This window comes from Sabethes cyaneus, chromosome 1 (assembly GCF_943734655.1).
Source record: "Sabethes cyaneus chromosome 1, idSabCyanKW18_F2, whole genome shotgun sequence".
NCBI lineage: Eukaryota > Metazoa > Arthropoda > Insecta > Diptera > Culicidae > Sabethes > Sabethes cyaneus.
Window position 1 is genome coordinate 59,159,178 of NC_071353.1, and position 24,824 is coordinate 59,184,001.

Here is a 24,824-nt window from a genome sequence, read left to right on the forward strand (position 1 = left end):
TTGAATATAATAATAGTTAGCTATTATTACCAAATGAGCGTACAATGCTGAGCGTAATAGAAATGATACGGATTGTAGTGTTTTTGTTGTTTTATATCCGCCTAGCAGAATTCTTTAGTATAAAGGAAATTTCATGCGTGGAAATATCCCAAAGCCATTCCGCGCAGGTGTTTTTTCAGCCACATACGCCATCTGACGGAATGATGACTCAGTTTTTAACAAGCTGCTTTCTTCGGAATGTACAGAACAGGTGCAGCGAACGTTTTTAAAAGGGTAAAACGTTGAAAAAATTCATTGGATCATGAAAAAACGATCAACACTATAAGTGGGAATAACAAGGATCGATATAAATCCGGTTTCAGCTGGCTGCAGAACACGCAGTATCAGATCTGTGATTTTTAAGACGGTATTTAAACGATTGGCCCAAGATCTTCTAGCAAAATGTTCTAACTCACAAGTTACAGGCTCCCAAACTGCTGCAGTTGCTGGTGAAGATTGGCCGGGCCATGACAGGTGACCGGTGATGAATCTGCCGAACTATTACTACTGCTAATACTCGGCGGAGAAGGCGATTTTGGCGAACCATGCATCGAATGATAGGAATGATGCTGGGAGTGGTTATGATGTTGCTGATGATTGTGATGATAGTGAACCTGTGATTGAGCATGATGGTGCGGCTGAGTTACAGTTCCCGACTGCGGTCCAACGCCCACTATTGCAGTAGATTTTGAATTGCGCGTTAGTGGTTTATGGTTCTGAAGAGAACTGTCTCGATTGTGCTGAAATTGCCAGCAAGATCGACAGAAATATCTGTAAAGAAAAATAATATGTTGCATATTTATGCGGAATTTTGTAAAAAATGTGCGAAAAAAGGATTAGGGCAGCCCTAGGGCAAGAGATGGAGGAAAGGCGACATTCGAAAAGAAACGGGGGAAGGACTCCATTGATTTCTAAAACAAAGGTTGCAAATTCTTGTTTTCGCGTTTAAAGCCTTATTAAAATGATGGTTTTTACATTGGAACTTTCAGTTTTTTAATTTTTTTCATTCTTCATAGATGCGGCTCCCGCCACATCTAAGACGGCGGTCCTATCAGCGGGATAGCGACCTTGAATTTTCAATTTTGAATTAAAATTACCGCTAGCTAGCCGCCTAAACCTAAACCTGAGCGAGATCCGCTGCCCGGGTACTGGCGAAGACAAGACATCATCCGGGCAGAGCTTGCTCTACTTGAGAAAGAAGAGTTCCTATATAAGTACACCTTGAGATCACCTAATCAAACAGAATCTCAGACTCGGACTACTACCTAGTGATGATTAAAGTGCGTGGCTGAAGCAGCCAGATGTCGCCGTAAGCTAGGCGCTTTCATTCGAAGTTGCTGGACGAAGCCCCTCTCGAAGGCTTTTGGAACACCATCAATCCATTGTGCACGTGACACGGATTTAGCGAAACGATTAGTTTGAAGTTTATTGTAGGAGGGTGATGAATGAGGACTTGCGCAGTGTCACACAACAGAGCATGGATAGACACAAACAGAAGATGCAGCAAACCCAAAACTTCCGGGGAAAAAACTGGCGCTGACTGGGAGAGCAGGAGTTGCGGAGTTGGAGCGTTCTTAGGAAACACGAAAGTTCTACCAGAAGCTGAACGGATCCCGCAAAGGCTGTGTGCCGCGAGCCGAAATTTGTCGGGATATGAATGGCAGTATTTTGACAAACGATCGTAAGATGACCGAAAGGTGGAAGCAGTACTTCGATGAACACCTGAATGGCACGCCCAGGCGCAATGGTGGCAAGGAAAACAATTTCGACGGTGCGATATATGGAGGCGGAGTCCCAACGGTAGGCGAAGCTAAGGAGGCTATCATGCAGCTAAAGAACGATAAATCGGCTGGAAAAGATGGATCAGAGCGGAGCTTATTAAAATGGGACTAGAAAAGTTGGCCGCTTGTCTGCATCGGTTTATTGTTTGAACTCGGGATACAGAACGGCTACCGGAGGAGTGGAACGATGATTATATACCCGACAAGTTGGACTGTGAGAACCATCGTGCGATCACCGTTCTCAATTCCGCCAAGGTGCTGTCCTAAATCATTTTCCGCAGACTATCGCCAATTGCGATCAGATTTGTGGGAATTTATCAGGCCGGTTTTGTTGAACAACGATTAACTATGGAACTAACATTTACACTGCGGTAGATCCTCCGAGAAGACCGTTTATACAGAATTCCCACGCGCCATTTGTTCGTTGACTTCACAGCTGCATATAATACCATCAACCAAAAAAAGCTGTGAATAATCATGGATATAGCTACGTACACCGAGCTACAAACAATGCAACACTTACTTTAAGAGCTCGGGGTATCTGGGGAAAAGCAGGTATACAGAGCCTAGCCAAGCGAGTGAAAAAAAGGTATATGCGTTGAGGTTGAAGTAAACTCTATCCCCGGAGGTGATAATCATGTGTATGTGGAGGGCACAAAGCAGAAACTATTCATATAAACTAAAGTATAATATAAATTTTTAATTTACTTACCTGAAGCAGACTATTTCCCGACAAAAGTATGGTCCGTGTTGTACTCCGCACATCGAGCACAGCGAGTCTTCCAGGTACGGGTCCACCTGAAGCTTTTTGGTGAATTTGGCTGTTTTTATTTCGATGAACGCTGCTACTACGGCTTTCATGTAGGAACGAGAATTGTTGAAGGTAACACGTGCAGATCCAAGAGGATACTTATACTTGTCCGTATCGATCCCAACATACACAACGCCATCGAAGAGATCGTTCATAATTTTGGCTAAGCCCTCAGCAGTCAGCTGTCCGTGTAAGGCTCCAACAAACACTGTCTTTGTGGGGTCAAGTTTCTGTGAGGTGGACTTCACGTAGTTGGAATCTGCAATGTTCCAAGGAATCACCTCAACATCTTTAGATTTGATGCGTTTAGACGAAATTTTGAAATTAATTTTAGCTCCTGGAGGCGTGAGAAGCTTGTTCGGTTGGTATAGTTGCAGCTGCTGTCCAGATTGTTGAATCGATTGAAGTTGTTGTTCATCGCTTCCGGACGATGAATAAGTCAAAGTTCCAGATGTGCTCGTTCCTCCACGATTGGATCCATTATAACTATTCGCGTCGGTGTAGGTGCATGCTTGTAACAAAGCTTTAACCTGCTTATCCGATTCGAAAATAATGTACACATATCCCTTAGGTTGGATTGCCTGCTGTTCTTTACCAGGCCATTCGACTCTGAATGTGAAATAATGATTTTATTCTTCCAATGTGTAATATTTCATTGTTAGTTATTTTTTACTTACTTAATGGACCCGAAAGGCTTGAAGATTTGAACTAAGGACTGTTCGCTTATATCCCAAGGCATACCTCCCAGAAAGATTTTCGAAGAATAAGTGACTAGGCGATGCGACCGAGGAGGCAGCACGCCACTCCATGTGCATGTTGCATCATAATGGGCTGTTGTGAATAAATTGGAAACAACGTCAGTGCTTGCATAAAGAACGTGTGATGAAAATTAAACATCAATAATGAAATAGTAAAATAATAAAATACAAACACGACTGACAGGCAACGGTGTGGGAAATGAGGTAAACTACGGTTCGTCACTTGGAGTGAAACTTCAAGTTTTAACTTTTTTTAATATTAAAATATAGTAAGAAAAATGACAAAAATGTATTACCGGCAGATGAACGATGAAATCGTGCAATTCTGTCAAGATTAATATCATTGCCACTGTTATTCGTTGAGGGTGATGATGAATTCTGTAGAGCCAGGTTCTTGAGCTACGAAGAAATTAATACCAATTTTAGATGTTAGTAACTCATGCACTGCCATGAAAATTGACGAATCTAGAAGAGTCTGAGCAGATCCAAGTTATATTAACAAAGAGATAAGATATAAAATTTTGCTTTTCAATAAATGGAGTAGCGTCTCCTACAAGTATAGGTTAGTTACGTTACGTCAATAACTAAAGGGCGAACACGAAGCTATTGCAACACTTACAACTAATTGTAACTTTTACTCTACTGGAAGCGAGTTAAGTGGAGATGCGTGAAAAATAATGTTTGCGCATATGAAAAATCCAGAGCTATCACATCGTGCTTTGGGAAAAAGCTGAATATCTGCAATTCAACCATATCAAGAGCGTTGAAAAGGTTGAAGGATCAATTGACATTGGTTCGCAGACCTGGAGCAGATTGCAGGAAAACAAAAGGAAAGGTCAAGGTTAGGGTTGCCAAGTGGCCGGTTTTTGAGCGGCCCGACTGGTTCTTCACTTACAACGCCGGTGGCTGGTCAATCCGGCAAAAAGGCCGGTTTTCCAACATATGAAGCCGGATTAGTACTTTTTGCCTGACTTGTTAAATATTCTGATAAATTTATTAGCAATCCTGAGCCGTGGATCATTGAAGATAGTTAGTTTTGCAGTGACAATATCTTGTTTCATGTACAATAAATTGTCTTGAAGCGCTTGTCTAAAACTAGCTTTCTTCAATAATCCATTGTTCCATTCAATGTTCGTTGCGGTTGACTGTAACGACCTGCAATTCGCTATCTCCACAACATTGCTCATCCAGAAACCTGCACCCTACGTTCGCTTGATACATATTCTGCCCATGGATGCATAGTCAACGTAACGACCAGCATCATGATTGTTGAGAAAACGCATTTTTATCGTGAAAAACGTTGATTTTGCTGGTGGAAATTTTGTTCGAAAGAACTTTCGTTCGAAATACCAAGTCGTTCGAAATATAGAATAGCCGTGATAATGAAGCGGGATTGCAGAAAGACTAAGAAGAAAGTAAAAAATGCAAAGGACATGCTAACTGAAAAAATGAGAAAAAAGGTACCGGATTCGTCTGTACAAACTCTTATGGATGGCGTTAAGTGAAAGTTTCCAGTATTTTTACCTATTGACCCAATTTATGTGAATTGAAATACAAGAGAATTGATAGTAAATTTACTGGGTTGCAATAATTTAGTGTTTGCCCTTTATTAATAAATAATGTTTCCGGTCCATTTTTTTTTTTTCATCATACAAACCTGGGAGCCATTATAGTGCGGCAACAGCTGATTAAATTGGTACTGCTGGAGTTGAAATTGAGACAGTTGTTGCGACTGTTGCAGAAGACGCAAGGCATTTAAAGCCTGCAAATTTTGCAGTCGTTCATAATTACTCGCTAAATTATTACAACTGCCACTAGATGTGTCCCTACTACAGTTGCCGTTTCCGAACGAACTTCCTTGCTGCTGATAAAAGTGATTTGAGTTCGGATGTTGATTGTACTGTGATTGTAAATTTCCGTTGCTGTTGATGCTGTTGTTGCCAGAGTTATTATTGTTTCCATGTTGATACAGATTATGTGCACCCTGCTGCTGACTGATGGTGAGGTAACTGATCATGTCCAAAATGTTGGTACTATCTAAGTTGGACAGCAAACTGGCGTCATTGTCGGGCGGTGAATTGGAACGTGACAGCGACTGATTAATTCCGAAAAGAGAAGAGGTGTTGCTAGGCTCGAAGTTATGATTCAGGTCGCTGAGTTGTTGCGATCCACGGAAGTATCTCGTGCTTGCCCCGGCGGTAGAAGATGCATTCGGAGATGTCGGCAGAGAGCAGTCATAACTACTCATGTTGCGTTGGAGCAATTTAAGCGTCTCCGACGTCAGACTATTTGCGCTGTTCGAGCTAGATAAGCTAATGTCGTTGTCATACTGCACGGTGGATGTAAGAAAAATAAAAATATAAGTAAAATGATAAATATCCATATGCGCTTCTGACTGTTATATGCTTATTAAAATAAAAACATAAAACAGTACACACTGAAATCGCTTTTTACACCGTTTACTTTGGCGCGATCAATTTTACGCTATTTTCGGAATTTCGACGATTTTTTTCACACGAGTTTTGGAATTTACGTGGTTTATTTTTGCGCGGTTTTGATTTACGCGGAATGTATCTTTTGAGTAAAAAGCGACTTGAATATATTACATAATTTACATGTGAAGTAAAATAAATACAAAATCTCTATTTCAGTTCTTACTGAGCCTAGGTGCTACATCCCGTTTTCGAAACTTGACCTTTTGCTTTTGTTCAACAGACTTTGTAGCGAGCTGTTGGAAGTATAGGCAAATATATTATATTAACAATATATTTAGTTCATTTCGCCACATCTCGTATAGGGTTGCGGCATCAGTTTTTCAGCCTGTTTCTATTTTAGGCCTACACTCTGTTCTCCACATCCTAGGGGAGAAATCATCACTAATTTTTACCAATATACACTGTAGGGAACATGTAAAGGTTGTACATTCGTTTCGTAGTGAGAAATTGGTACATGAAAACAAAGTAGACCCAATAATTAGAAACATGCCGAAAATACCATCCAATGCCCTATATCCGAAAATATACAAAAGTAACACCCTCTTGCGGCTAGAAAGGTGACTAAAAGCTTTTCGTATAAAAAATATAGTGCAACCAACACATAAGCAACAGTTGCGGTAGATAGAATGCGCTATCCAAGTGATTTCCAGTAAAGCGTGTAAGTGCATAGTAATCAGAGATTACTTTTGTAATGTTTTACGTGATAATTAGGTAATCAATGATAAGCAATATAATAATCAATGATAATCTTAAATAATCATTGGAAATCATTATTAAGTATTAGTAATAACAGATAGATGACAGGATAGAAATCAAAGGTAACTTTTTTCAAGGGTGCGATAGTTACAACATAATTGTTGGAATACCCATTCCGGTATTTCTTCCGCTACGACGTCATTGTTCTAGATGGCAATGAACATTTATTATCAGGATTAAAGAAACCGGAATAACGAAAATTTAATGAACAAATCACACCAAGCACCAACAATCAACAACATGTCCTCCGAGGTAAAATAAAAATAGCCATAGTAAACTTTCCCTAACCGATAACCACCCGTTGTACCACGGTGGTCGATAAACGCAACAGTTCCAATAATAAAAATTAGAAAACTATTTTCGACTATTCCGGCTTTGGCCTTGTTCCAAAAAACGAGGAAAAGAAAGCAAGCAAGAAAAACTTTCCTGCATTACTTGCCAAGCAGTTAATTTTACACACTCTTTAATCACCTTTTTGTTTCAATTGATTGTCCCCTTCATAATTGACTTTCGTTGTAGAAGTTTTCTTGCAGATAGTACTTACCCGAAAGTCGTCATAATTTTTGGCTGAGTGCACATTGCCGTAGTAAATTGGTGATTGACCACCACCACTTCCTCCTCCTCCTCCTCCGCCACCGCCACCATTGCTGCTGATCTCTGGCGAGTTTAAACTAGAGCTCGACAAGGACAACCCGGAGAAGTTGAACGGATTGCTGGTGTTGATAACGGGTGATGAAGCCGTGTTTGGTCCGCTCAGGCTCGAGCCCAATATGCTAGCACTGTCTGGACAACCGAGGGAGGAGATCGACGAAAATGATGCCAATGATGGCTGATGGCCATTGCCGCTGCTGATGTTGCTGCTGTTCGCGCCCAGAGATGACGAGGTGGAGGTAGATTGCGATGATTGTGAAGTGCCCAAAATATCGGAAAATGACACATTTTCTGCTGGAACGTAACATGATCAAATGAAAGTAAAGGTTAGTGTTGAATTGAAACATGCGATTCGTCAGAGTGATAAAGCTCTAACTTATAACGTTTGTGATAAGGTATATAGTATCATATGTTGCCGTTTCATTCATTGATTTCTGTATTTTTTGGCATCAAAACAGATCGAATAAGTCGTGTCAAAACCAGTTAATTGGTAGATATTAGAATATTAATCTTTTTGAATTTGGCGAAGTTACTCATATGTTTAAGCTTTAGATTAGCTAGAACTAATTCATTTTAATTGTTTTATTTAGACACTTTATCACATCTCCAATTAAAAAAAAGTAAAAAAAAACTTTCAAAATTATTTTAAAATTAAATTCCACTATTAATATTTATTCGCGACAGACAAGTATTTCGCCTACGACTTGCAGGTTTCATCAGTGTCTGGTTTCGAACTGTAACGAATTGTAACTGTAAGCTTGAATGCTTCATGGTCCCGTTGATTCACTGTTCCTGCTGTCTCACTGTTGACTGCTTGCCCCTACTTGATTTCATTTTTTGTGTCAACTGAGTAGTATTTAGATTTATTTTATTCTAAAATTCAGCTGAAAAAGCTTTTTACTGAAAGTAATGTCCCCCTTTTTTATTAAACTTGTTAAAGTTGGTTAACTTCCCCCAAGAAAATTTTCTCGCTACGACCCAGTCGTGTTACAATTTTTATATAGGTCACTGATCGGAAAATCCCTGGCTAAATGCATTCATATAATCTCGAAATGCGTAAGGCTGAACTAAATCTGAATCTATTTTTTAAGGACTTCAATTGATCAAAACAATGCAACGGTGTGTCCATTTTCGGTTGATGCACGTTAATAGTCCTGTTTTCTACTGTAGAACACCTCTATTAGTGCATCTGTTTATACAACAAATCAGCAATTAGATAGTTCACAAAATTTGACAACAAGCCAAACGAATATGCCTTAAAGTAGGTATACGTATTTCGGATGCGGACTATGACCCTTCTAAATACACTGTACTGTAAACACCTGTTTCACGCGCAGTTTTAAGCACCCTTACGCCAATATGCCTTATGATATTTGTGAACTCATCTGCACTCATACATTCACCTATCAACTTAAGCTTTCTGTTTCATTATTAGCCGTGTAATTAATTAATTAATCAGTACAATATATAGCTTTTTATTACTGCAAGACCGCTTTTCGCATCACAGCAGTTAGCCTTACAAGGGGGTCTTTCTTTTGGGCAAGCCCCTTTCTCCTCCACCACCGCGGAACTTGATGTGCTACGATATAGTTAGTACACGCGGAAAACGCGTAGACTTGCACACTGGCCAAAACATTTTTTGTTCACTATAATGCTAGACGTAAAAATCGTACAGTATGTGGTGCTAATAAAGTTTGGGAAGAGCACGCTAAGCAGGGGAGAACCACTCGTTGATCACTCTTAATATACACTTCCCTCCGGAAGCCGTGAATGATGAACGTCACGGTCGCTGACTACCCATATCAACACTACTTCGTGTGTTTCTTTAAATTTCTCTTGTCAGTGTTTTCCTTCCTATTTTTACAGCGCTCTTCATCTGTGCTTTACTTTTCCCTTCAACCGTGTGGTGAATGGTGTTAACTGGAAACGGATCTGCTTCACTGAGAAGCGGGGTAATCCGTGAGATGCAATAGGTTCACATATTCTTGACCAACGTTGATTATAATGTTTTAACTGATGTGCAGTTTTGATACCTGCACAGAAATGTGGTTTTAGTGCAAACAAATGTCAAATCACAGTTTCAGTTTTGATTCTTCAAATCGATTACCATGCAGCACCATCAGTTACTGTATATCAAAAAATAATGCTTTATAACCAAAAATTAACAACGCGTAGGGTAAGGAACCAATTTTAAGCAGTCTAAATGGATCATTGATTGTTTTACCTTATTTTAAGTGATGGGTTGACTTCTTGTTAACTTTAATTCTTCAATCTGTTACCACTGAAAGTCACTATTATTAAGCTAAATCAGGCGGAACGTATTTTAGTCACCCAGGTGCTTTCTTAAGCAGTCCTTATTGCAAACTTGCTCCAAATTATCACTGTTAAAGCTGGCGACCATGGCGCAAATGCTCACATGTCTACTGCAATATGGTATATGAAAATTGAGTGCTTGACTTTTAGAAATGATGTAATCAGTGTTCAGTGGGGACGATTCTTTTCAGCGGCTGAAAAAATGTAAATTTTTTGGAAAATAATTTTTAGTTTATCATAGGGTTTTTTTCTAATTCCCGTCGTAATAAGTAAAGCCATTCTAATTTTCATCATTTGTTGGATGGATTTAATGAATATTCCAAAAGTTCTTGTGCTGATTTGACTAAAACACACTTACCTTCCGATCCGTGAACTATGAAATCAGTGAAAAGCGACTATTAAAACATATTATTGAAATTACGCAACTGACTTTATTTCTAAAATTCGTCGTGACGTTTTAAAATCCGTCTATCAAAATTTTTCATCGTCCGAACTAAAAATCACAACAATGTTTACGAAGCGAACGCGCATGTATTTGTGTAGGACGGTATGACAAATGTTATTCTACAAAATTTCTGCAGGTCAGGCAAGTTTTCCTGGCTGTATAATAACGACAATGCCTTGCGCGAGTTATTTTCATTTATGAATGGCGGAAATTAAAACGATTAGTCGACATTGCCTTCTTCGTCGCACGAAAAAACGTAGGTTTGCTGGTAGGACTTCGTTAATGATAAAAAGCATTTAAATAGATCTCAGCTCACTTTGATTGATCGCATGTGATAGACAACAAACTAAAATATTAGGGAATAACTAGTTTTGCATTGTGTGTCATAAAAAAGCTGATATTTTTAATAATTTGTGTTGGATAGGACGGAAATAGGCAATTACGACGATTTAGCAATATACCCTGTTTCTTGTCGAAAACACAGTAAGTTGTGTTTGTATGAATTACGTATATGGTTAAGTTATTCAAGATGATGTTCTTGTCAAAAGGTTCGGAAAATATAAACTAAATACTGCATTTTAAACTTATTTATTTTCAACTGATTAAAATACCCTTAGGCTTCGTACACAAATTTCGTAACGCTTAGAAGGGAGGGAAGGGATGCGAGTTTGCGTTACTTGTTGTTACAAAAGATGAAGGGGGAGTCATGAGAATAGTTATGTAACAAATTTATGAATACCAAAAAGGCAGTTGCCAAGCGAGGAAGAGACGTGTTGCAGGTGGAAAACAGTTCGGTTTATACTGAGGAAAATTCTGATACAAAATTACGGTTTGTAGCTGATGAAGATAATCCTACTAAATTTCCAGTTTTACGCTTCAAGACCATTTCAGCTTAACATTGGCCGATGCCTGATTATTGTTTTAAATATGAAGCTCTTGCTAATTTGGTTAAATTCCTTAACCCTTAAATGCGCACGCTGAAAAAAATCATTTTAAAAAAACTTACTTATCTAAAGGCGGTAAACATAATTTACTTTGGGGATGTTTTTCACTATGTTGTTGTAAAGCAACATTGTGCATTTAAGGGTTAAAAATTATGCGGTTTATGCCATTTTAATTCAATGTTGAGGTACGGGAGTATTGTTACATAGGGGAGGGAGGGGTCAGTTTGAAGAATTGGCAACCATAAATATGCCGAAACTTCCATCCTGCTATGATATTTGAACCATTTTTAATTTGTACGTCGTTCAAACTAGCGGGGTTCAAATTAAAAAGTGTTTGGTCTACGACGCATTTATTTTTATATCCGCACTCCGTAGGAGATGTATATTCGTGATGCTGGAGAAGAACCGGCCATCTATGAAAACGTGGTCAATCTGGTGCATTGTACGTTGGTCAGGTGATCTTCAAGTGGCTTTGTGGATATCTTTGTGTGGGAAAAAAGGCCTCGGGAAGCAGCAAAGTTCATACATCGTTGGCCGTTATCGTTCAGTTGTTATCGGTGTGCAGGTTACGGATTCCCTTCCCATCACCGGTCCCAACTGAGCGTTCATATCCCCGATGACGATCTTGATGTCCCGTGGCGAGCAGCTTTCGTACGCTGCCTGCAGTCTCGCGTAGAACATTTCCTTCTCATCGTCGGGTAGCTTCGCGCGGGCAGTGCGCGTTAATGATGCTGTAATTGAAGAAATGGCCTTTTATCATCAATAGACACATTCTCTTTTTGATCGTCTTCCAATCCATTATTCCTGCATTCTGCCCAACACTACAAAGCCCGTACCTAGTTCGTTAGTAGTGCCACCGCTCTGGTGCAACTGGGCCTTTCCGCCGTGTATCTTCCACACCTTCTCTTCTTTGCAACAGATTTGCAGCACAGCCACAATGCCGAGTTTACGAGGTTCAAGCTGTTCGAGCAGCATCCGGCCTCCATCAGCGAAATTTAGTGATCAGCAATTCCAAGTACCGAGTTTCCATTCGTCGTCCTTGTTTCGTCGCCTAGGTCAATGCCGAATACTCCGATTCGTATCTGCTTAAATGCTCGTAGTGGTTTGATTTAGGTAGACTACCTTACTAGGGCCACGCTACCTAACCTCGAGATGGGGCAGCCATCTTATAGCGCCGAAACAACACTTTGTCTCCTTCCCTGTCGGTATACGACCTTAGTTTCCACCGGAGTCAGGTACCCGCTAAGGTTGCTCGTATTCCGGTTAGTATCAAAAAAGCAAAGCCTGGGCGCTAATTCCGTTATCGAAATTTGACATTCTGTTTTTTTATGCGACAGACTTCGCAACCAGCTGTTAAAATACAGGACAGTGCGGGGTCAATGCTATGATCCTATTGACTCTAACAGCCTCTCCCAGCCAAGATTCGAACATACGACGACTGGCTTATTAGACCAGCGTCTTACCTCGAGGCCAACTGGGAGGCCGGTTAGTATCACGAGGAGGTAAGGATAGCAGTTGCTGCATAAGAGACTATGAACCACTATGGGGTCTATAATACGCATTACCCTACCGTTCACCAAGGTCGAAAACTGGTCAACTGGTTCAAGGAGAGGCATGGCCGTCGAGAATTTTTTGAAAAATTGCTGTTTTCATTTTAGATTTCAATTCTATACACTTGTCCTCTTATTTTGGTAATAATTTTGTAATCCGACGGAATACACTCGACGTAATTTAACGCCGCTTCTTTAGAATCATGTTTTTCAAACTTCCCCTACTAACAAACTACTACTTTTTACAAAGTGGTTATGACAACCGATATGAGACTAATTCAACTCATTAGAGTAGGGCGGGGCATAAGTGCGATGTTTGAAGTCGTCATCAATTTTCGCGAGATATAAAGAAGGACAACAACAAAATATATTTTATTGTGATGCAGCTACTCAATGTCTTTACATTCAACTATAAATCATCTGGAATAATAGTGTTATTGAAAATAAATTCTTCATTCTTCTGATCAAGTGCCGATTCGCACTTTTACCCCACTAGCGGGGCAAAAGTTCGAATACCGCGGGGCAAAAGTGCGAAGCTCGAATCCATGAAATTAGCACAGCAGTAGCTAACAAAACCATATTATCGTCAATCTTAGTGATGTCCGTTGATCGTTCGATTAATTCAACTAATCGAATAATTATAAAAATATTCGAATAATTTCTAATCGAATACTGGTAGTACGAGTAGTTGAATTAATCGAATAGTTCAAAGGAAATAATATGAATGCGAATAATCCTCGAATAATGGCCGCTAATCGTTCATAATCGTTCGATTAATCGAATTAATGAAAAAAAATTCGAATATTTCTAATCGAATACCACTAGCACGAATAGTTGAATTAATCGATTAGTGCAGACAACGCTCGCCGATTAATCGGTAATCGAATAATTGAAAATTTCGGACATCACTAGTCAATCTGTTGTATGTTTCGGTAAGGAATATTCTCAATTTACACCTTTCCTATTTTGCGCTGGTGTATTGCAGCCTCCGACAGATCGAAACTTTCCCAAACGTTTGTTTTTTGTTTCATCAGCGGAAAAACATTGTTTTCCATCGACTAACATCTGTAGAGCACAGTTTTCTGCAGATCTTCCATTTCTAGTATCTGTAATATAGTGCCAAAAGCTGTATATAAGCTATACATTTTTGCCTCGTCCGTGAATCGCAATTTTGCCCCGTCCGTGAATCGCACCTTTACTCCAGTAGGCGCTTGGTGGGGTTTGATTAAATTATGGAAAAGCGAAATATATTTTGTAAACTCTTTTCACCGTATTTTCAAAATAGATATGCGAGTGATGTAAAACACTGCTACAAATTTTCAACAAGTAATATCCTCCTGTTGATATCGTATTACCCGTATAACAAAAAATTACATCAAAACTGCCCTAAAATAACATTTGCACATAACTCAGCAACTATGCTTCGTAAGCAACCAAAGTTTACGTTAGATTCAAGCAGACAAAGTAGTCACCCATTAATGCCAATGTAGTCAATTTACTCGGAATTTGCATCGATAAATCATCAAATCGCATCCTTACTCTATAACAAAGGTAAAAATTAAGTTTCAACCACATTTATGGTTGTTTTCCAAACGGATATGTATGATTAAATTTAAAATATTTACATCGAAAACTCAATTTGACAATACTTTATTTTTAATTCAAAACTGTTATTTTCTTGATTCAAATAGAATTTCGTTTTGAAACAAAATTTTTTTTAGTTTGTTATACAAATTTCGTTTGAAACAAACTGGAAAATTTTCGCTCCGTGATAGAAACGAAATCTTTCACCGAACAACCCCGTTGAGAATCGCGGCTATAACACTGATGGACGAACAGCGTCGAGCGCAGTACCTCACAAGTCGCAAGGACTTGCATAGTGTCGTCGTCCCGTCAGTAAAATGAGTTAGATTCTCGATCCATGAATCGAACTTTTACCCCGTCAATAAATCGAACTTTTGCCCCGCTAGGCGCTTGACGGGGTTTGATTAAATTATGGAAAAGCAAAATATATTTTGTAAATTCTTCTTACCGCAATTTCAAGAGAGATATCTGAGTGATGTAAAACGCTGCTACAATCTATCAATAAGTAATATCCTCCTGTTGATATCGTATTTGCCGTACAACGAAATATTACATCAAAACCGTTCTAAAATAACATTTACCCATAACTCAGTAAATATGATTCGTAAACAACAAATGTTTATGATAGATTTAAGCTGTCAAAGTACTCACCCATCCATGCCAATGTAGTCAATTTACTCGGAATCCGTACTGATAAATCATTGAATCGCACTTTTACCCGCATCGCACTTTTACCCCTCCTTACTCTACTAAGTTTATACTACTAAAAGTGCTGAAATTGTGCCGCTTAGAAGCAAAATTAAATAATAAACTAATAATGTTATCATATGTAGAATAAACCTTCATTTCCCTTTTCGTTTGTCAGCCAGTTCAGACGTTAATTCTTTAATTCCTAATTACGTTTTGCTATCCAAAACGCTAGAGATCTTTTAGAATCCGGTAAAAGCATAATTGAGATAGTGCAGTTTAGCACTGGATTGTGGATTGAAGTGCCAACACGAGCTCTCGGTTCTGGTTAATGACTTAGCAGCAGTCATTGAAATGTCCTATGGATCTTAAGCTAAATAATACCTCCTCGATCTCCTTGACTTTTTGATTAATCATAAATTTAAAGTATTATTCGTTTAAAGTATTAACATAACACTGGTAATATTTCCTAGACGATGATTCGCACAAGTTAAAATCAAGTTTCGTTCAAAATTTCAAACCAAAACGATTCTAGCAGATAGACGCTGATGAGCATCTTTAAATATGATTGCTTATTATAGTTCTTATGCAATTAGAGGAAATATTTCTCTTGTCTTGTCTCATTTTTGATGATTTGTTACCACTTCCAAGGAATGGCAGCCTCCTTGCGCCAGACTAACATCAATTGTTCGCGTGGCACAAGAAAGGAACAATTGACAATTGGAGAAGCAAGCGCATCATAGAGCAATTTTTGATTTTTTATTGCGTTTCTGCCAGAGATGCAAGCATTTGTTTAGTCATCTTTTAATTTATTGGCGTTTGGTCTTTGAATGACCAAATTAATTGCAAATTTAACTGCAGTTTTCTCTGGCACAAGCTCGAATAATACAGAAACAAATCACCATGCTACTCCCCGATGCTGTAGCGTTTGTCATCTATCATCGACTAGCACTCGCAGGCATCCGAAGTAGTGCAAATTTCCAATATGTTGTTCAATTTACGTATTTTATAGTGAAACACTAATAACTCACCGCCGCTGACGCATATATCTCGAATGACATAACTCAGAATCGGTGTATGTATACCTTTTCGAACTGGGCTTTTTACTTTTCACGCTCATATGGACACAGGCATATTTTTTCTTTCTGTACTCATTTCAAATCCGAACGAACCAACAATGATTTCCCTTCCTCACTACTATTAACATTAATGCCCCCTTTTCACCTTACACTTCAATATCCGTTTCTCAGTTCTGACACACGATACCTAATATGCAGTTTTTCTCCCCTGATAAGAGGAGTACGGACCGATACTAAAACCCATTCCGCTTCCACCTAGTCCATGCAACAGACAAACCATCCAACTTCAATCGAAGCAAGAAAAAATATGAAAAATGTTCAATACCATCATAATCGGCGCCTAACTAACCGTAAATGACCAAACAGCTATGTAGCAGTGAAGAGCATCATGCAGAAGATTTCTTGCATGCAACAGATTTAGAATTGTTGCTTTTCCCCGGCTGGCTGAGCAATCGTGTCTTCCGACTAAATAATAACGCGTCTGATGTATTTCGCCTTTACGAATGAAATGAAGAGAAATATGATTCACTCGTGCCGGACACGTGCGCAAGTCAAATGCGCTCATGTCTGACATTATTGATTCCTTTTGCTAACTGAATACCCTAGCGTTGTAGATGATGATGGTTGGTAGTATAAGAGTTCCTCCAAGTAGTTATCTGGGTAGGTGATTACAGTCTCAAAATAGTTTTATAAGTAGTTGCTTTTATAACAATTTTCAGATTATCGAAAACTTGTTTTAAGCTACATTATGCCACAAACTAACAGAAATAACGCGATAACGCGAAAACAAGCGACCTGAGACGTGACGCGACTTTTCTTGCTGTATTTATACGCGCAGCCCTTTTTCGCCCGAAGCAGGACTGTGCATTTAGCAACATCGCGTCGCTGTCGCGTCACGTCTCAATCTCAGGTCCCTTGCGCTCTGGCGGTACCCTTAGGGCCCGTACAGAGTAAGGGTATCGCCACAGTACAAGCGACCCGCGACGCGACGCGACTTTTCTTGCAGCAGTTTTATGGTCAGCCCTTTTTCGCCCGAAGCAGGGCTGTGCATTTAGCAACATGTGAGCGAAGTCGCGTCGTGTCGCAGTCGTTTTTACTCTGTACGGACTCTAAAAATAATTACGACTAGTTTAAATACGTAGCTCTGCTTTCAGCGAAAAACGTACCTATTTAAACGAATGTGAGCGAAGTCGCGTCGCGTTGCAGTCGCGCTTAGGCCCCGTACAGAGTAAACGCGACAGCGACGCGACACGACTTCGCTCTCATGTTTCTAAATTCACAGTCCTGCTTCGGGCGAAAAAGGGCTGCGCGTATAACTACAGCAAGAAATGTCGCGTCGCGTCGCATGTCGCTTGCACTCTGGCGGTACCCTTAGTCTGGTGGTACCCTTAAAGACTAGTCACTGCGCCAGAATTTTTTTCCATTCCCTAGCGCTGCCACCAGATGGTACCCAAGCATATAGCCAAATTAAATATATAGCAAACCGCTGTGTAAAGCACTGTACCAGATAAAGGTAGTGTTTTTTGCGAGATGTAAGATTATCATGTATGATAATCGATGTTTTCTTTGGAAACCTGCAAGTGATAGGGTTTATTTCTAATTCCCGTCGTAGTAAGTAAAGCCATTCTAATTTTCATCAGTTGTTGGATAAATTTAATGAATACTCCAAAAGTTCTTATGCTGATTTGACTAAAAAACAATTACCTTCCGATCCATGAACTTTGAAATCACTGAAAAGCGATTATTAATGCATATTATTGAAATTACGCAACTGAATTTATTTCTTAAATTCGTGGTACCGTTTTAAAATCCATCTATCAAAATTTTTCATCGTCCGAACTTTCACAGCAATGTTTACGAAGCTAACGCGCATGTATTTGTGTGGAATGGCATGACAAATGTTATTCTGCCAAATGTCTGCAGGTCAGGCAAGTTTTCCTGGCTGTAGAATAACGCCAACGCGTTGCGTGAGTTATTTACATTTATGAATGATGGAAAATAAAATGATTAGTCGACATTTTCTTTTTCGAAGCACGAAAAAACGTAGGAAATTTGGCTGGTAGGACTTCTTTAATGATAAAAAGCATTTAAATAGATCTCAGCTCATTTTGATTGATCGCGTATGATAGACTACAAACTAAAATATCAGGGAATAACTAGTTTTGCATTGTGTGTCATTAAAATGCTGATATTTTTAATAATTTGTGTTGGATAGGACGGGAATAGGCAATTACGACGAAGCAGCAACATACATCTGTTAGTCTATGCTTTAACATTGCTAACTTAATTGCAGTCCCGCCTCCCAGCGCTTCACAATATTACCTCTTATATGATATTCTCGTAAATAATGAGTATTACTAAATGACGTAACGTAATCATTACGTAATGACTTTCCTGAGAAATATTCTAGTACAGCTGAAGTGGTATGCTGTTTCCACAAGACGGCGCTACATGCCACCAAGAACACAGCACGTTTTTACCTTTTTTTCTACACACTTAAAAAACTCAGCAAAATTTGCCGAGATTTGGACAACCGAGCGTTCGGTAAAAATTTCAGTTTTGCAATTCGACGTTTACGGATCTTTACTAACGTTTGGCATCATAAAAAATTTTACCGAACGCTCGGCTGTCCAAATCTCGGCAAAATTTTGCTGACTTCGGCACTTTTTTTTAAGTGTGTACATGTTTTACTGCTTTTTGATATCTATCTTGCTCCTAGAGTGAGAAAGTACGAAATCTAATTATAATTTACCTTGGATGATGCACCATTGCGCACCTCGAGCTAGTATTACTGTTACAACTTTCGGACGAAGGACAAAGGAAAATTTAAATGGACAGATTTAAAAACGGTGCTACGAATTTGAGAAATAAAGGCAGTTGCGTAATTTCTATGAAAAATGCTTATAATAATAATTTTTAATGAAATTAAAGTGTACGAATCGGAAGGTAACTGTGTTTGATTCAAATCAGTACAAGAACTATTGGATTATTCGTTAAATCCATCCAGGCAATAATGAAAACTGCAGCGGCTTTCTATAGTACAACTAAACCGTTTATATAATGTTATGTTTAGTTTTATTTAGTCTCTAAGAGCATCGTTCTCAAAGACACACAAATAAATTTAAACGTAAAACAAACATAGCCGCAACCCATATTATAATTTGATACTGATTGAACAGTTCGTTTATTTTCATTGTTTGTTTAAAGTGAAATTGATTGAATTGAAATGTTTGATTGGAATTCAATCTTATCATACTCACCTTCGATAGGAGACGGTAATCCTCGGCTAATTATTTCATTGTGCTCCAGTAACAAGGAATTAATTGAATGTTTTTGCAAAATATCTGAACCCGTCAGCGATCGAGCGATGTCTGGGCTAGGCCAATCCTTAAAGCTAGTCTGTAAAGAAATATTAAACAAAGAAGCTTTGATATACTTGCCAATTAACGATTCAAATCATATTCCGTGCATTGCAATTATATAATCTCACTAATATCAACGTAAATCCATTTTAGTAAGTACATCAATTAAACCAGTTGAAGTCAGTATAGGCGCATCCACAATGCCGTAAGCCAAGGATGCAGCGAATTCTGCTAGTGAACCGCGAGAACGGAAGTTTCATTCAAGGCAGCAAAACAATACTGGCTCAAAAAGGAAAAAAAAAACTAAGTATCATTTGCCAGGCTTTTCACGCTGATTCCATTCATTCATCGCTCGGAGCTAATGCAGAAAAACTATCAACGTGGGGGATGAAAAAATGATATCAATTCCATAAAACAATTAAAAAGCCACATTTGTAGGGTAAGAAAAGGTCTCCTGAATGCCCTCAAGAGCGTTTGCAGAAACCGTCTCTTCAGTTCATTATTTAGCTCTCAAAACAGGATACCGTGGAAAGCTATTCCGGCGAGAGATATATGAAGTAATGGAAAATAGAATCTTGTATGGGCTGCAATTGTATCAAACATCATACAGCTTGCGGTGAAGCGTTTTTATTTATTTAATTGGTGACCGCTGCGTCAACCACTGACTACAAATTAATGTATATATTTTTTAAAGTAGTACCTTTGCTGCTAAAAAATGATTATAATTATTGTTGAAGTTAAAGCGTTAAATTTACTTTAGATGCAACAAATTCTACAACTCTTAAAAATGGTCTCAAATTTGCAAACGTTGACCGATTTGGCTGAAATTTTGACCAAAGTCTTAGGATTGAATATAAAACAAGTGATGTTAAACCCAGGAATGTGGGTCATTTTTAAGGTCACTTCAAGGACCCCTAAAGAGAGAAAAATTTCATTTTTGTAGTTAAATTTCATATTTAATTGAAAAAATCTCATCTAGCTTTAGTAGAACCATAGTGAACGTGTATATATTCTGAAAGCTTGTCCTCTAAACTTTCCAAAAATGTATAAAATACTTAAAATTGCTTGAAAAATTATTGAGTTATTCATGATAGTATGTGTACACCTAGCCAAAACACGTTTTTTTGCAATAACTTGAAATTTTAGGGGTGTTAGGATGATGTCATATGTGTTTTAATGATGTACTAGGTGCGACTAACAGCGTACGCTAGGTCGCTTGCAAAGTATATTAAAAAAAATTTTTGTCACACCGTGAATGATCAAAAATAGTGTTATATGCTCTCAGTTGGGACGATTTACAATACCTATCCGTCTTCCCCCCACACATTGTCCGTTTCACCCGCAGCACTAAAAAAGTTCACTTTTTCGGACCATTTTTAATATCCAAAATACACGTTGAAAAACATTCTTTGTTAAATATTTCACTAGCTGCTTTTGAAAACAATATATTGAACTGAAGTAAACTGTATTTAGGTTTTATAAATCATAAGTTCTCTGTATTATATTAGATGTTCTTCTTAACCTGTTCGTCTTGTCCACAGTTCCCCTACGATTTTTATATTTATTTCTTCTATAATCTATAATCTATAATTCTATATTCTAAAACCGTAATAATCGACGTGCGACATTCACTTTTATTCTTGTTTTGTGTGTCGGAAGTACGTCGCTGGCCTCACTGTGCGATAACAGCGCACTACTTGCATCGTACTTGTCGACTGTGTGTAAACCAGAATAAAGCCGAATGTCACAGGTCGATTACTATGGTTTTCAACTGCAACAGAAATATCACTTTCCTCGAAACTCGATTCTCATACACCCACACATAAATATTCCCATAGAGATTGCAAAAATGATTACAATTTATAGATATATAGAGATTACAGATTTATAGAGATTGGTGATTATAATTCTACCTGTTTGAAATGGTGTTTTACTGCAGACGGCTTTTTGTATCCTGATTCAGAGCGTTCACATTGGATGCTTACTCCAACAGCGTGATTAACTGCTACAGCTTTAATCTACTCTCTACTTTGTGAGCTGCTCTGATTATGCACCGAAAATCTGTAAATCGCCTTCCCCTCTTGTAAAGAGTGTTAAGTACCATCCTCCTCTGCATATTGCCCTCGATGATAAAGTTCCTACGCTCGCTTGCCACGTTCCGACATCGTCAGTTAGAATTTTAAGAGAGGTGACTGCAACAGAATCAGACCAGGAATCGCGTGCTCATTGCGGCGACACATCAAAACATACAAAGGGATAGAGAGAATAGAGCTGCGGAAAAAAAGAACCCGCCGTCTAAAAACGCAGGTATGAGGAGCACATGCTCGCCGTCGCATAGGAGAGATTATATCGCCAGCAACGACACACGGAGTTTCTACAAAACGGTGGGGTGCAGGAATGATGCTATCCCTGTGATGTGCAGAGATAGTGCTGGTAACCTGCTTACTGACAAAACAACGGTAGAAGCCAGGTGGAAGAAGCACTTCCAAATATTGTGGAATGAAGAGGTAAACACGGAGATCAAAAGAAACAGGATACGAATTGTGAGCGATGATCAAGCTGTGGTGCCACCAACACAGGGAGAAGTTAAGAAGGCAATCAGTAAGCTGAAAAACGGTATGCCTGAACTTCTAGAGGCGGGGAGCAAGCGGCTGTACGAACCAATCCACCGGATCATTGTCAGGATCTGGGAGAAAGAACAAATGCCGGAGGAGTGGTTGGATGGCCCCATTTGCCCTTTTTTATAAAAAAATGACATCGATTCGAGTGTAAAGCCTATCGATACATTCTGCCTATAAGGTGCTTTCTCATATCCTGTTCTGTAGACTGACACCGTTAGCGAAATCCTTCGTCGGCGAGTACCAAGCTTGCTTTCGTGAGGGTCGCTCCACGAAGGATCAGATGTTTACCCTACGTCAGTTACTAGACAAGTTCCGGGAGTACAACTTGCGGTCTCATCATCTGTTTGGGAAATTTTAAGGTGGCGTACGGTTCAGTCCAACGAAACAAGCTGTGCAATATATTCAGGGATGGTTCGATCACTTTGACTCAATTTTGATTCATTTGAGAGTACCGCCTCAGCCGAGCAAAATTTGACAAAGTGATAAATGGGACATTTGTAAAACTAGTTATTATCTACAATTGTTGAATTAAGTTTTACTGTATGTTTTGTAGTTACGGCGCTACAATGCTAGTAACTCTTTAGTGACTAAATGAACGTTCATTTAGTTACTAAAGAGATACTAGCATTGTAGAACCGTAATTACAAAAGATACAGCAAAACTTTATTCAGCAAAATTGTAGATAATAACCAGTTTTACAAATGTCCCATACATTTCTTTATCAAATTTTGCTCGGCTGAGACGGTACTGTTAAATGAATCCAAATTGAGTCAAAGTGATCGAACCATCCTTGCATATAATTCTAAAACATGGTTTTCCGACGAAACTAATTACGCTCATTCGTGCTAGCTGGAAGGAGCAAAATCATACGTCAGAATAGCTGGTGAGACATCAGCCGCTTTCATGACATTGGATGAACTAAAGCAAGGGGATGCACTCCCCAAGCAGGAGAAAATTACTGAAGAATACCTGATCCAGATATTTTTTGGTGAGTAACTGCGTATCTGAATTTGATATTGACGAGCTTGACATAAGAGGTAAAAGCAAAGCCTAGGTGCTACATTCCGTTATCGAAACTTGACCTTCTGTTTTTTATACGACAGACTTCGCAGCCAGCTGTTAAAATGCAGGACAATTGCAGGTAAAATAGCTAAAATAATAGCTCAAAATGTTATACAAATACTTAAATAATAACTAGTTTTGTTATTGTAACATCCAAATAATTAATATTTTTTTTGAAACGATGGTTCTACAATTGATGAAGGGACAGTAGGGGAAAGTAATGAAAATTTTTGGGAATGGAGGGGAAAGAGTAGAAAGGAAGGGAGGGGGAGGGGGTAATAGGTAGCAACTCTTAACAAGTTGTCGTTGTGACTCCTACCTTTTGTCCAATGCTGGAAGGTGCATGGGTCGAACCAAGCTATGATCAGAGATTATAACCGGATTTGACCTACACAACACCCGCCATGGCGTGTGGCTCGCTGGTACCCGTGTACCTTTGAACCATGGAGGCGCTGGACAAAAGGAGACTGCGCAACCCCCAGGGGGTTGGTTCATTAGTAACAAGTACTTGAACGAAGGTGTCCAGCAAACTGCCTCGTCAGCATAATCGTCAAAACGTCAGCACGTCAACCACGAAAGGTTTAGCATATTTTTCCACACATTTTCGTTTATAACACAAGATCAAAGATCAAAAATATTGCCAATACGAAATTAGAAATAGTCTCCGGTTAAAATTAACAAATAATATTTACAAAATCGCCAAAATTATCACATAAACCTTAAAGCTGTCATCATAAAGAGTGTTTTAAAAAGTTTTATGCCTAAATTTATTCATTTACAACGCTACACGTGGTTACAACCAATTTTTAGCTGCAATTCTATATACCTAGATGAATGAAACCTTCAAACTCACAAAACGGTCTTTTCTAGAAAAATATAACACTGCTAGAACAATCATTAACGGTACGGAACAGCTCATAAGTAACTGTTTTCACCATCAAAATGGGATGAACACAAAATGTGTCAAAAGTTGCAGATAAAAGCAGGTGAGACAAGGAAGGTTTCACCCGAGGGAAAGAAGTAACATAAAAAATAAAGAGTTCGTGAAAGTCAGACGATCGCAAAATATTTTCTACGGCGCAACTCGAACTCACGTATTTAATAAGTCCCAGTAGCATCGGTTTCGCGTCATGCCGGTCACCCGCAAGGCCTGCGCCATACTGGTTGTGTTTTTCGTGGGTTTTGTATAAATTTTCACGGTCCATGATTCGAGAGCAATAATGCCGTCAGAGCTAATTTGAAATTTTGATGCTTTGCTAGTTTATGGTCAAATCTACAGGGAAGGTAGTTTGGTGCGGTGCCTGTTTGTGCACATGGTATGTGATACCAACCACCGTGATCCTTTTCTCTCGCACTACACTTACGTAAAGTTTATTTTGGTTTTTGTCATAATATAAGAGGTCGAGGCTTCGTTACAATCACTTTGATGAATCCAAACTCGCTTGCAGAAGATTGCTGCAGCTATCTGAATGTAATTGCTTCAGTTAGTAACTTTCGTAATTTGTAATTAAGCCAGAGGGGAATCAATTTTAATGCAAGCTTTCCCGTGAAAATAGAAGGTGAAAACTTCGAACGACTGTATCTGTATCCGCCAACAGCTATCTGTCCCATGCAAGTGAGTTTTTGGAAACCTGCGGTAAGACGTAGTTCTACGGCAATAAAAATATAGTTTGAAACATTCTATAACCGCAAACTTTTTTACATGAACACACTGAGGGCATCATGTTTCGTCATTTAAATAATGTATGTGGAAACAGATTGATATTTAAGCGTATTTTTAGAAGTAAAATATTTTGTGGTGGCAAAAACGGACACTTTTGTTGCCAAAAGCGAGGTATGGCAAAATCGAGGTATGCCAAAATCGAACCGAGCCAAATTCGAAATCC

At 38.9% G+C, this 24,824-nt stretch overlaps 1 protein-coding gene across 1 annotated transcript in view; it reads right to left on the minus strand.

Moving 5' to 3' along the window:
• Positions 1-458: 458 nt before the first annotated feature.
• Positions 459-24,824, minus strand: part of LOC128745725 (cytoplasmic polyadenylation element-binding protein 4) — a 51,595-nt gene continuing 27,229 nt past the window's right edge. Inside the window, exons 2-8 of the mRNA XM_053842804.1 lie at positions 19,154-19,292; positions 7,185-7,582; positions 5,047-5,718; positions 3,686-3,788; positions 3,309-3,462; positions 2,533-3,240; positions 459-810 (exon numbers count right to left, since the gene is read on the minus strand). Of these exons, the coding sequence (XP_053698779.1) occupies positions 459-810; positions 2,533-3,240; positions 3,309-3,462; positions 3,686-3,788; positions 5,047-5,718; positions 7,185-7,582; positions 19,154-19,292 (2,526 nt within the window). The remainder of the gene's footprint in view (positions 811-2,532; positions 3,241-3,308; positions 3,463-3,685; positions 3,789-5,046; positions 5,719-7,184; positions 7,583-19,153; positions 19,293-24,824) is intronic.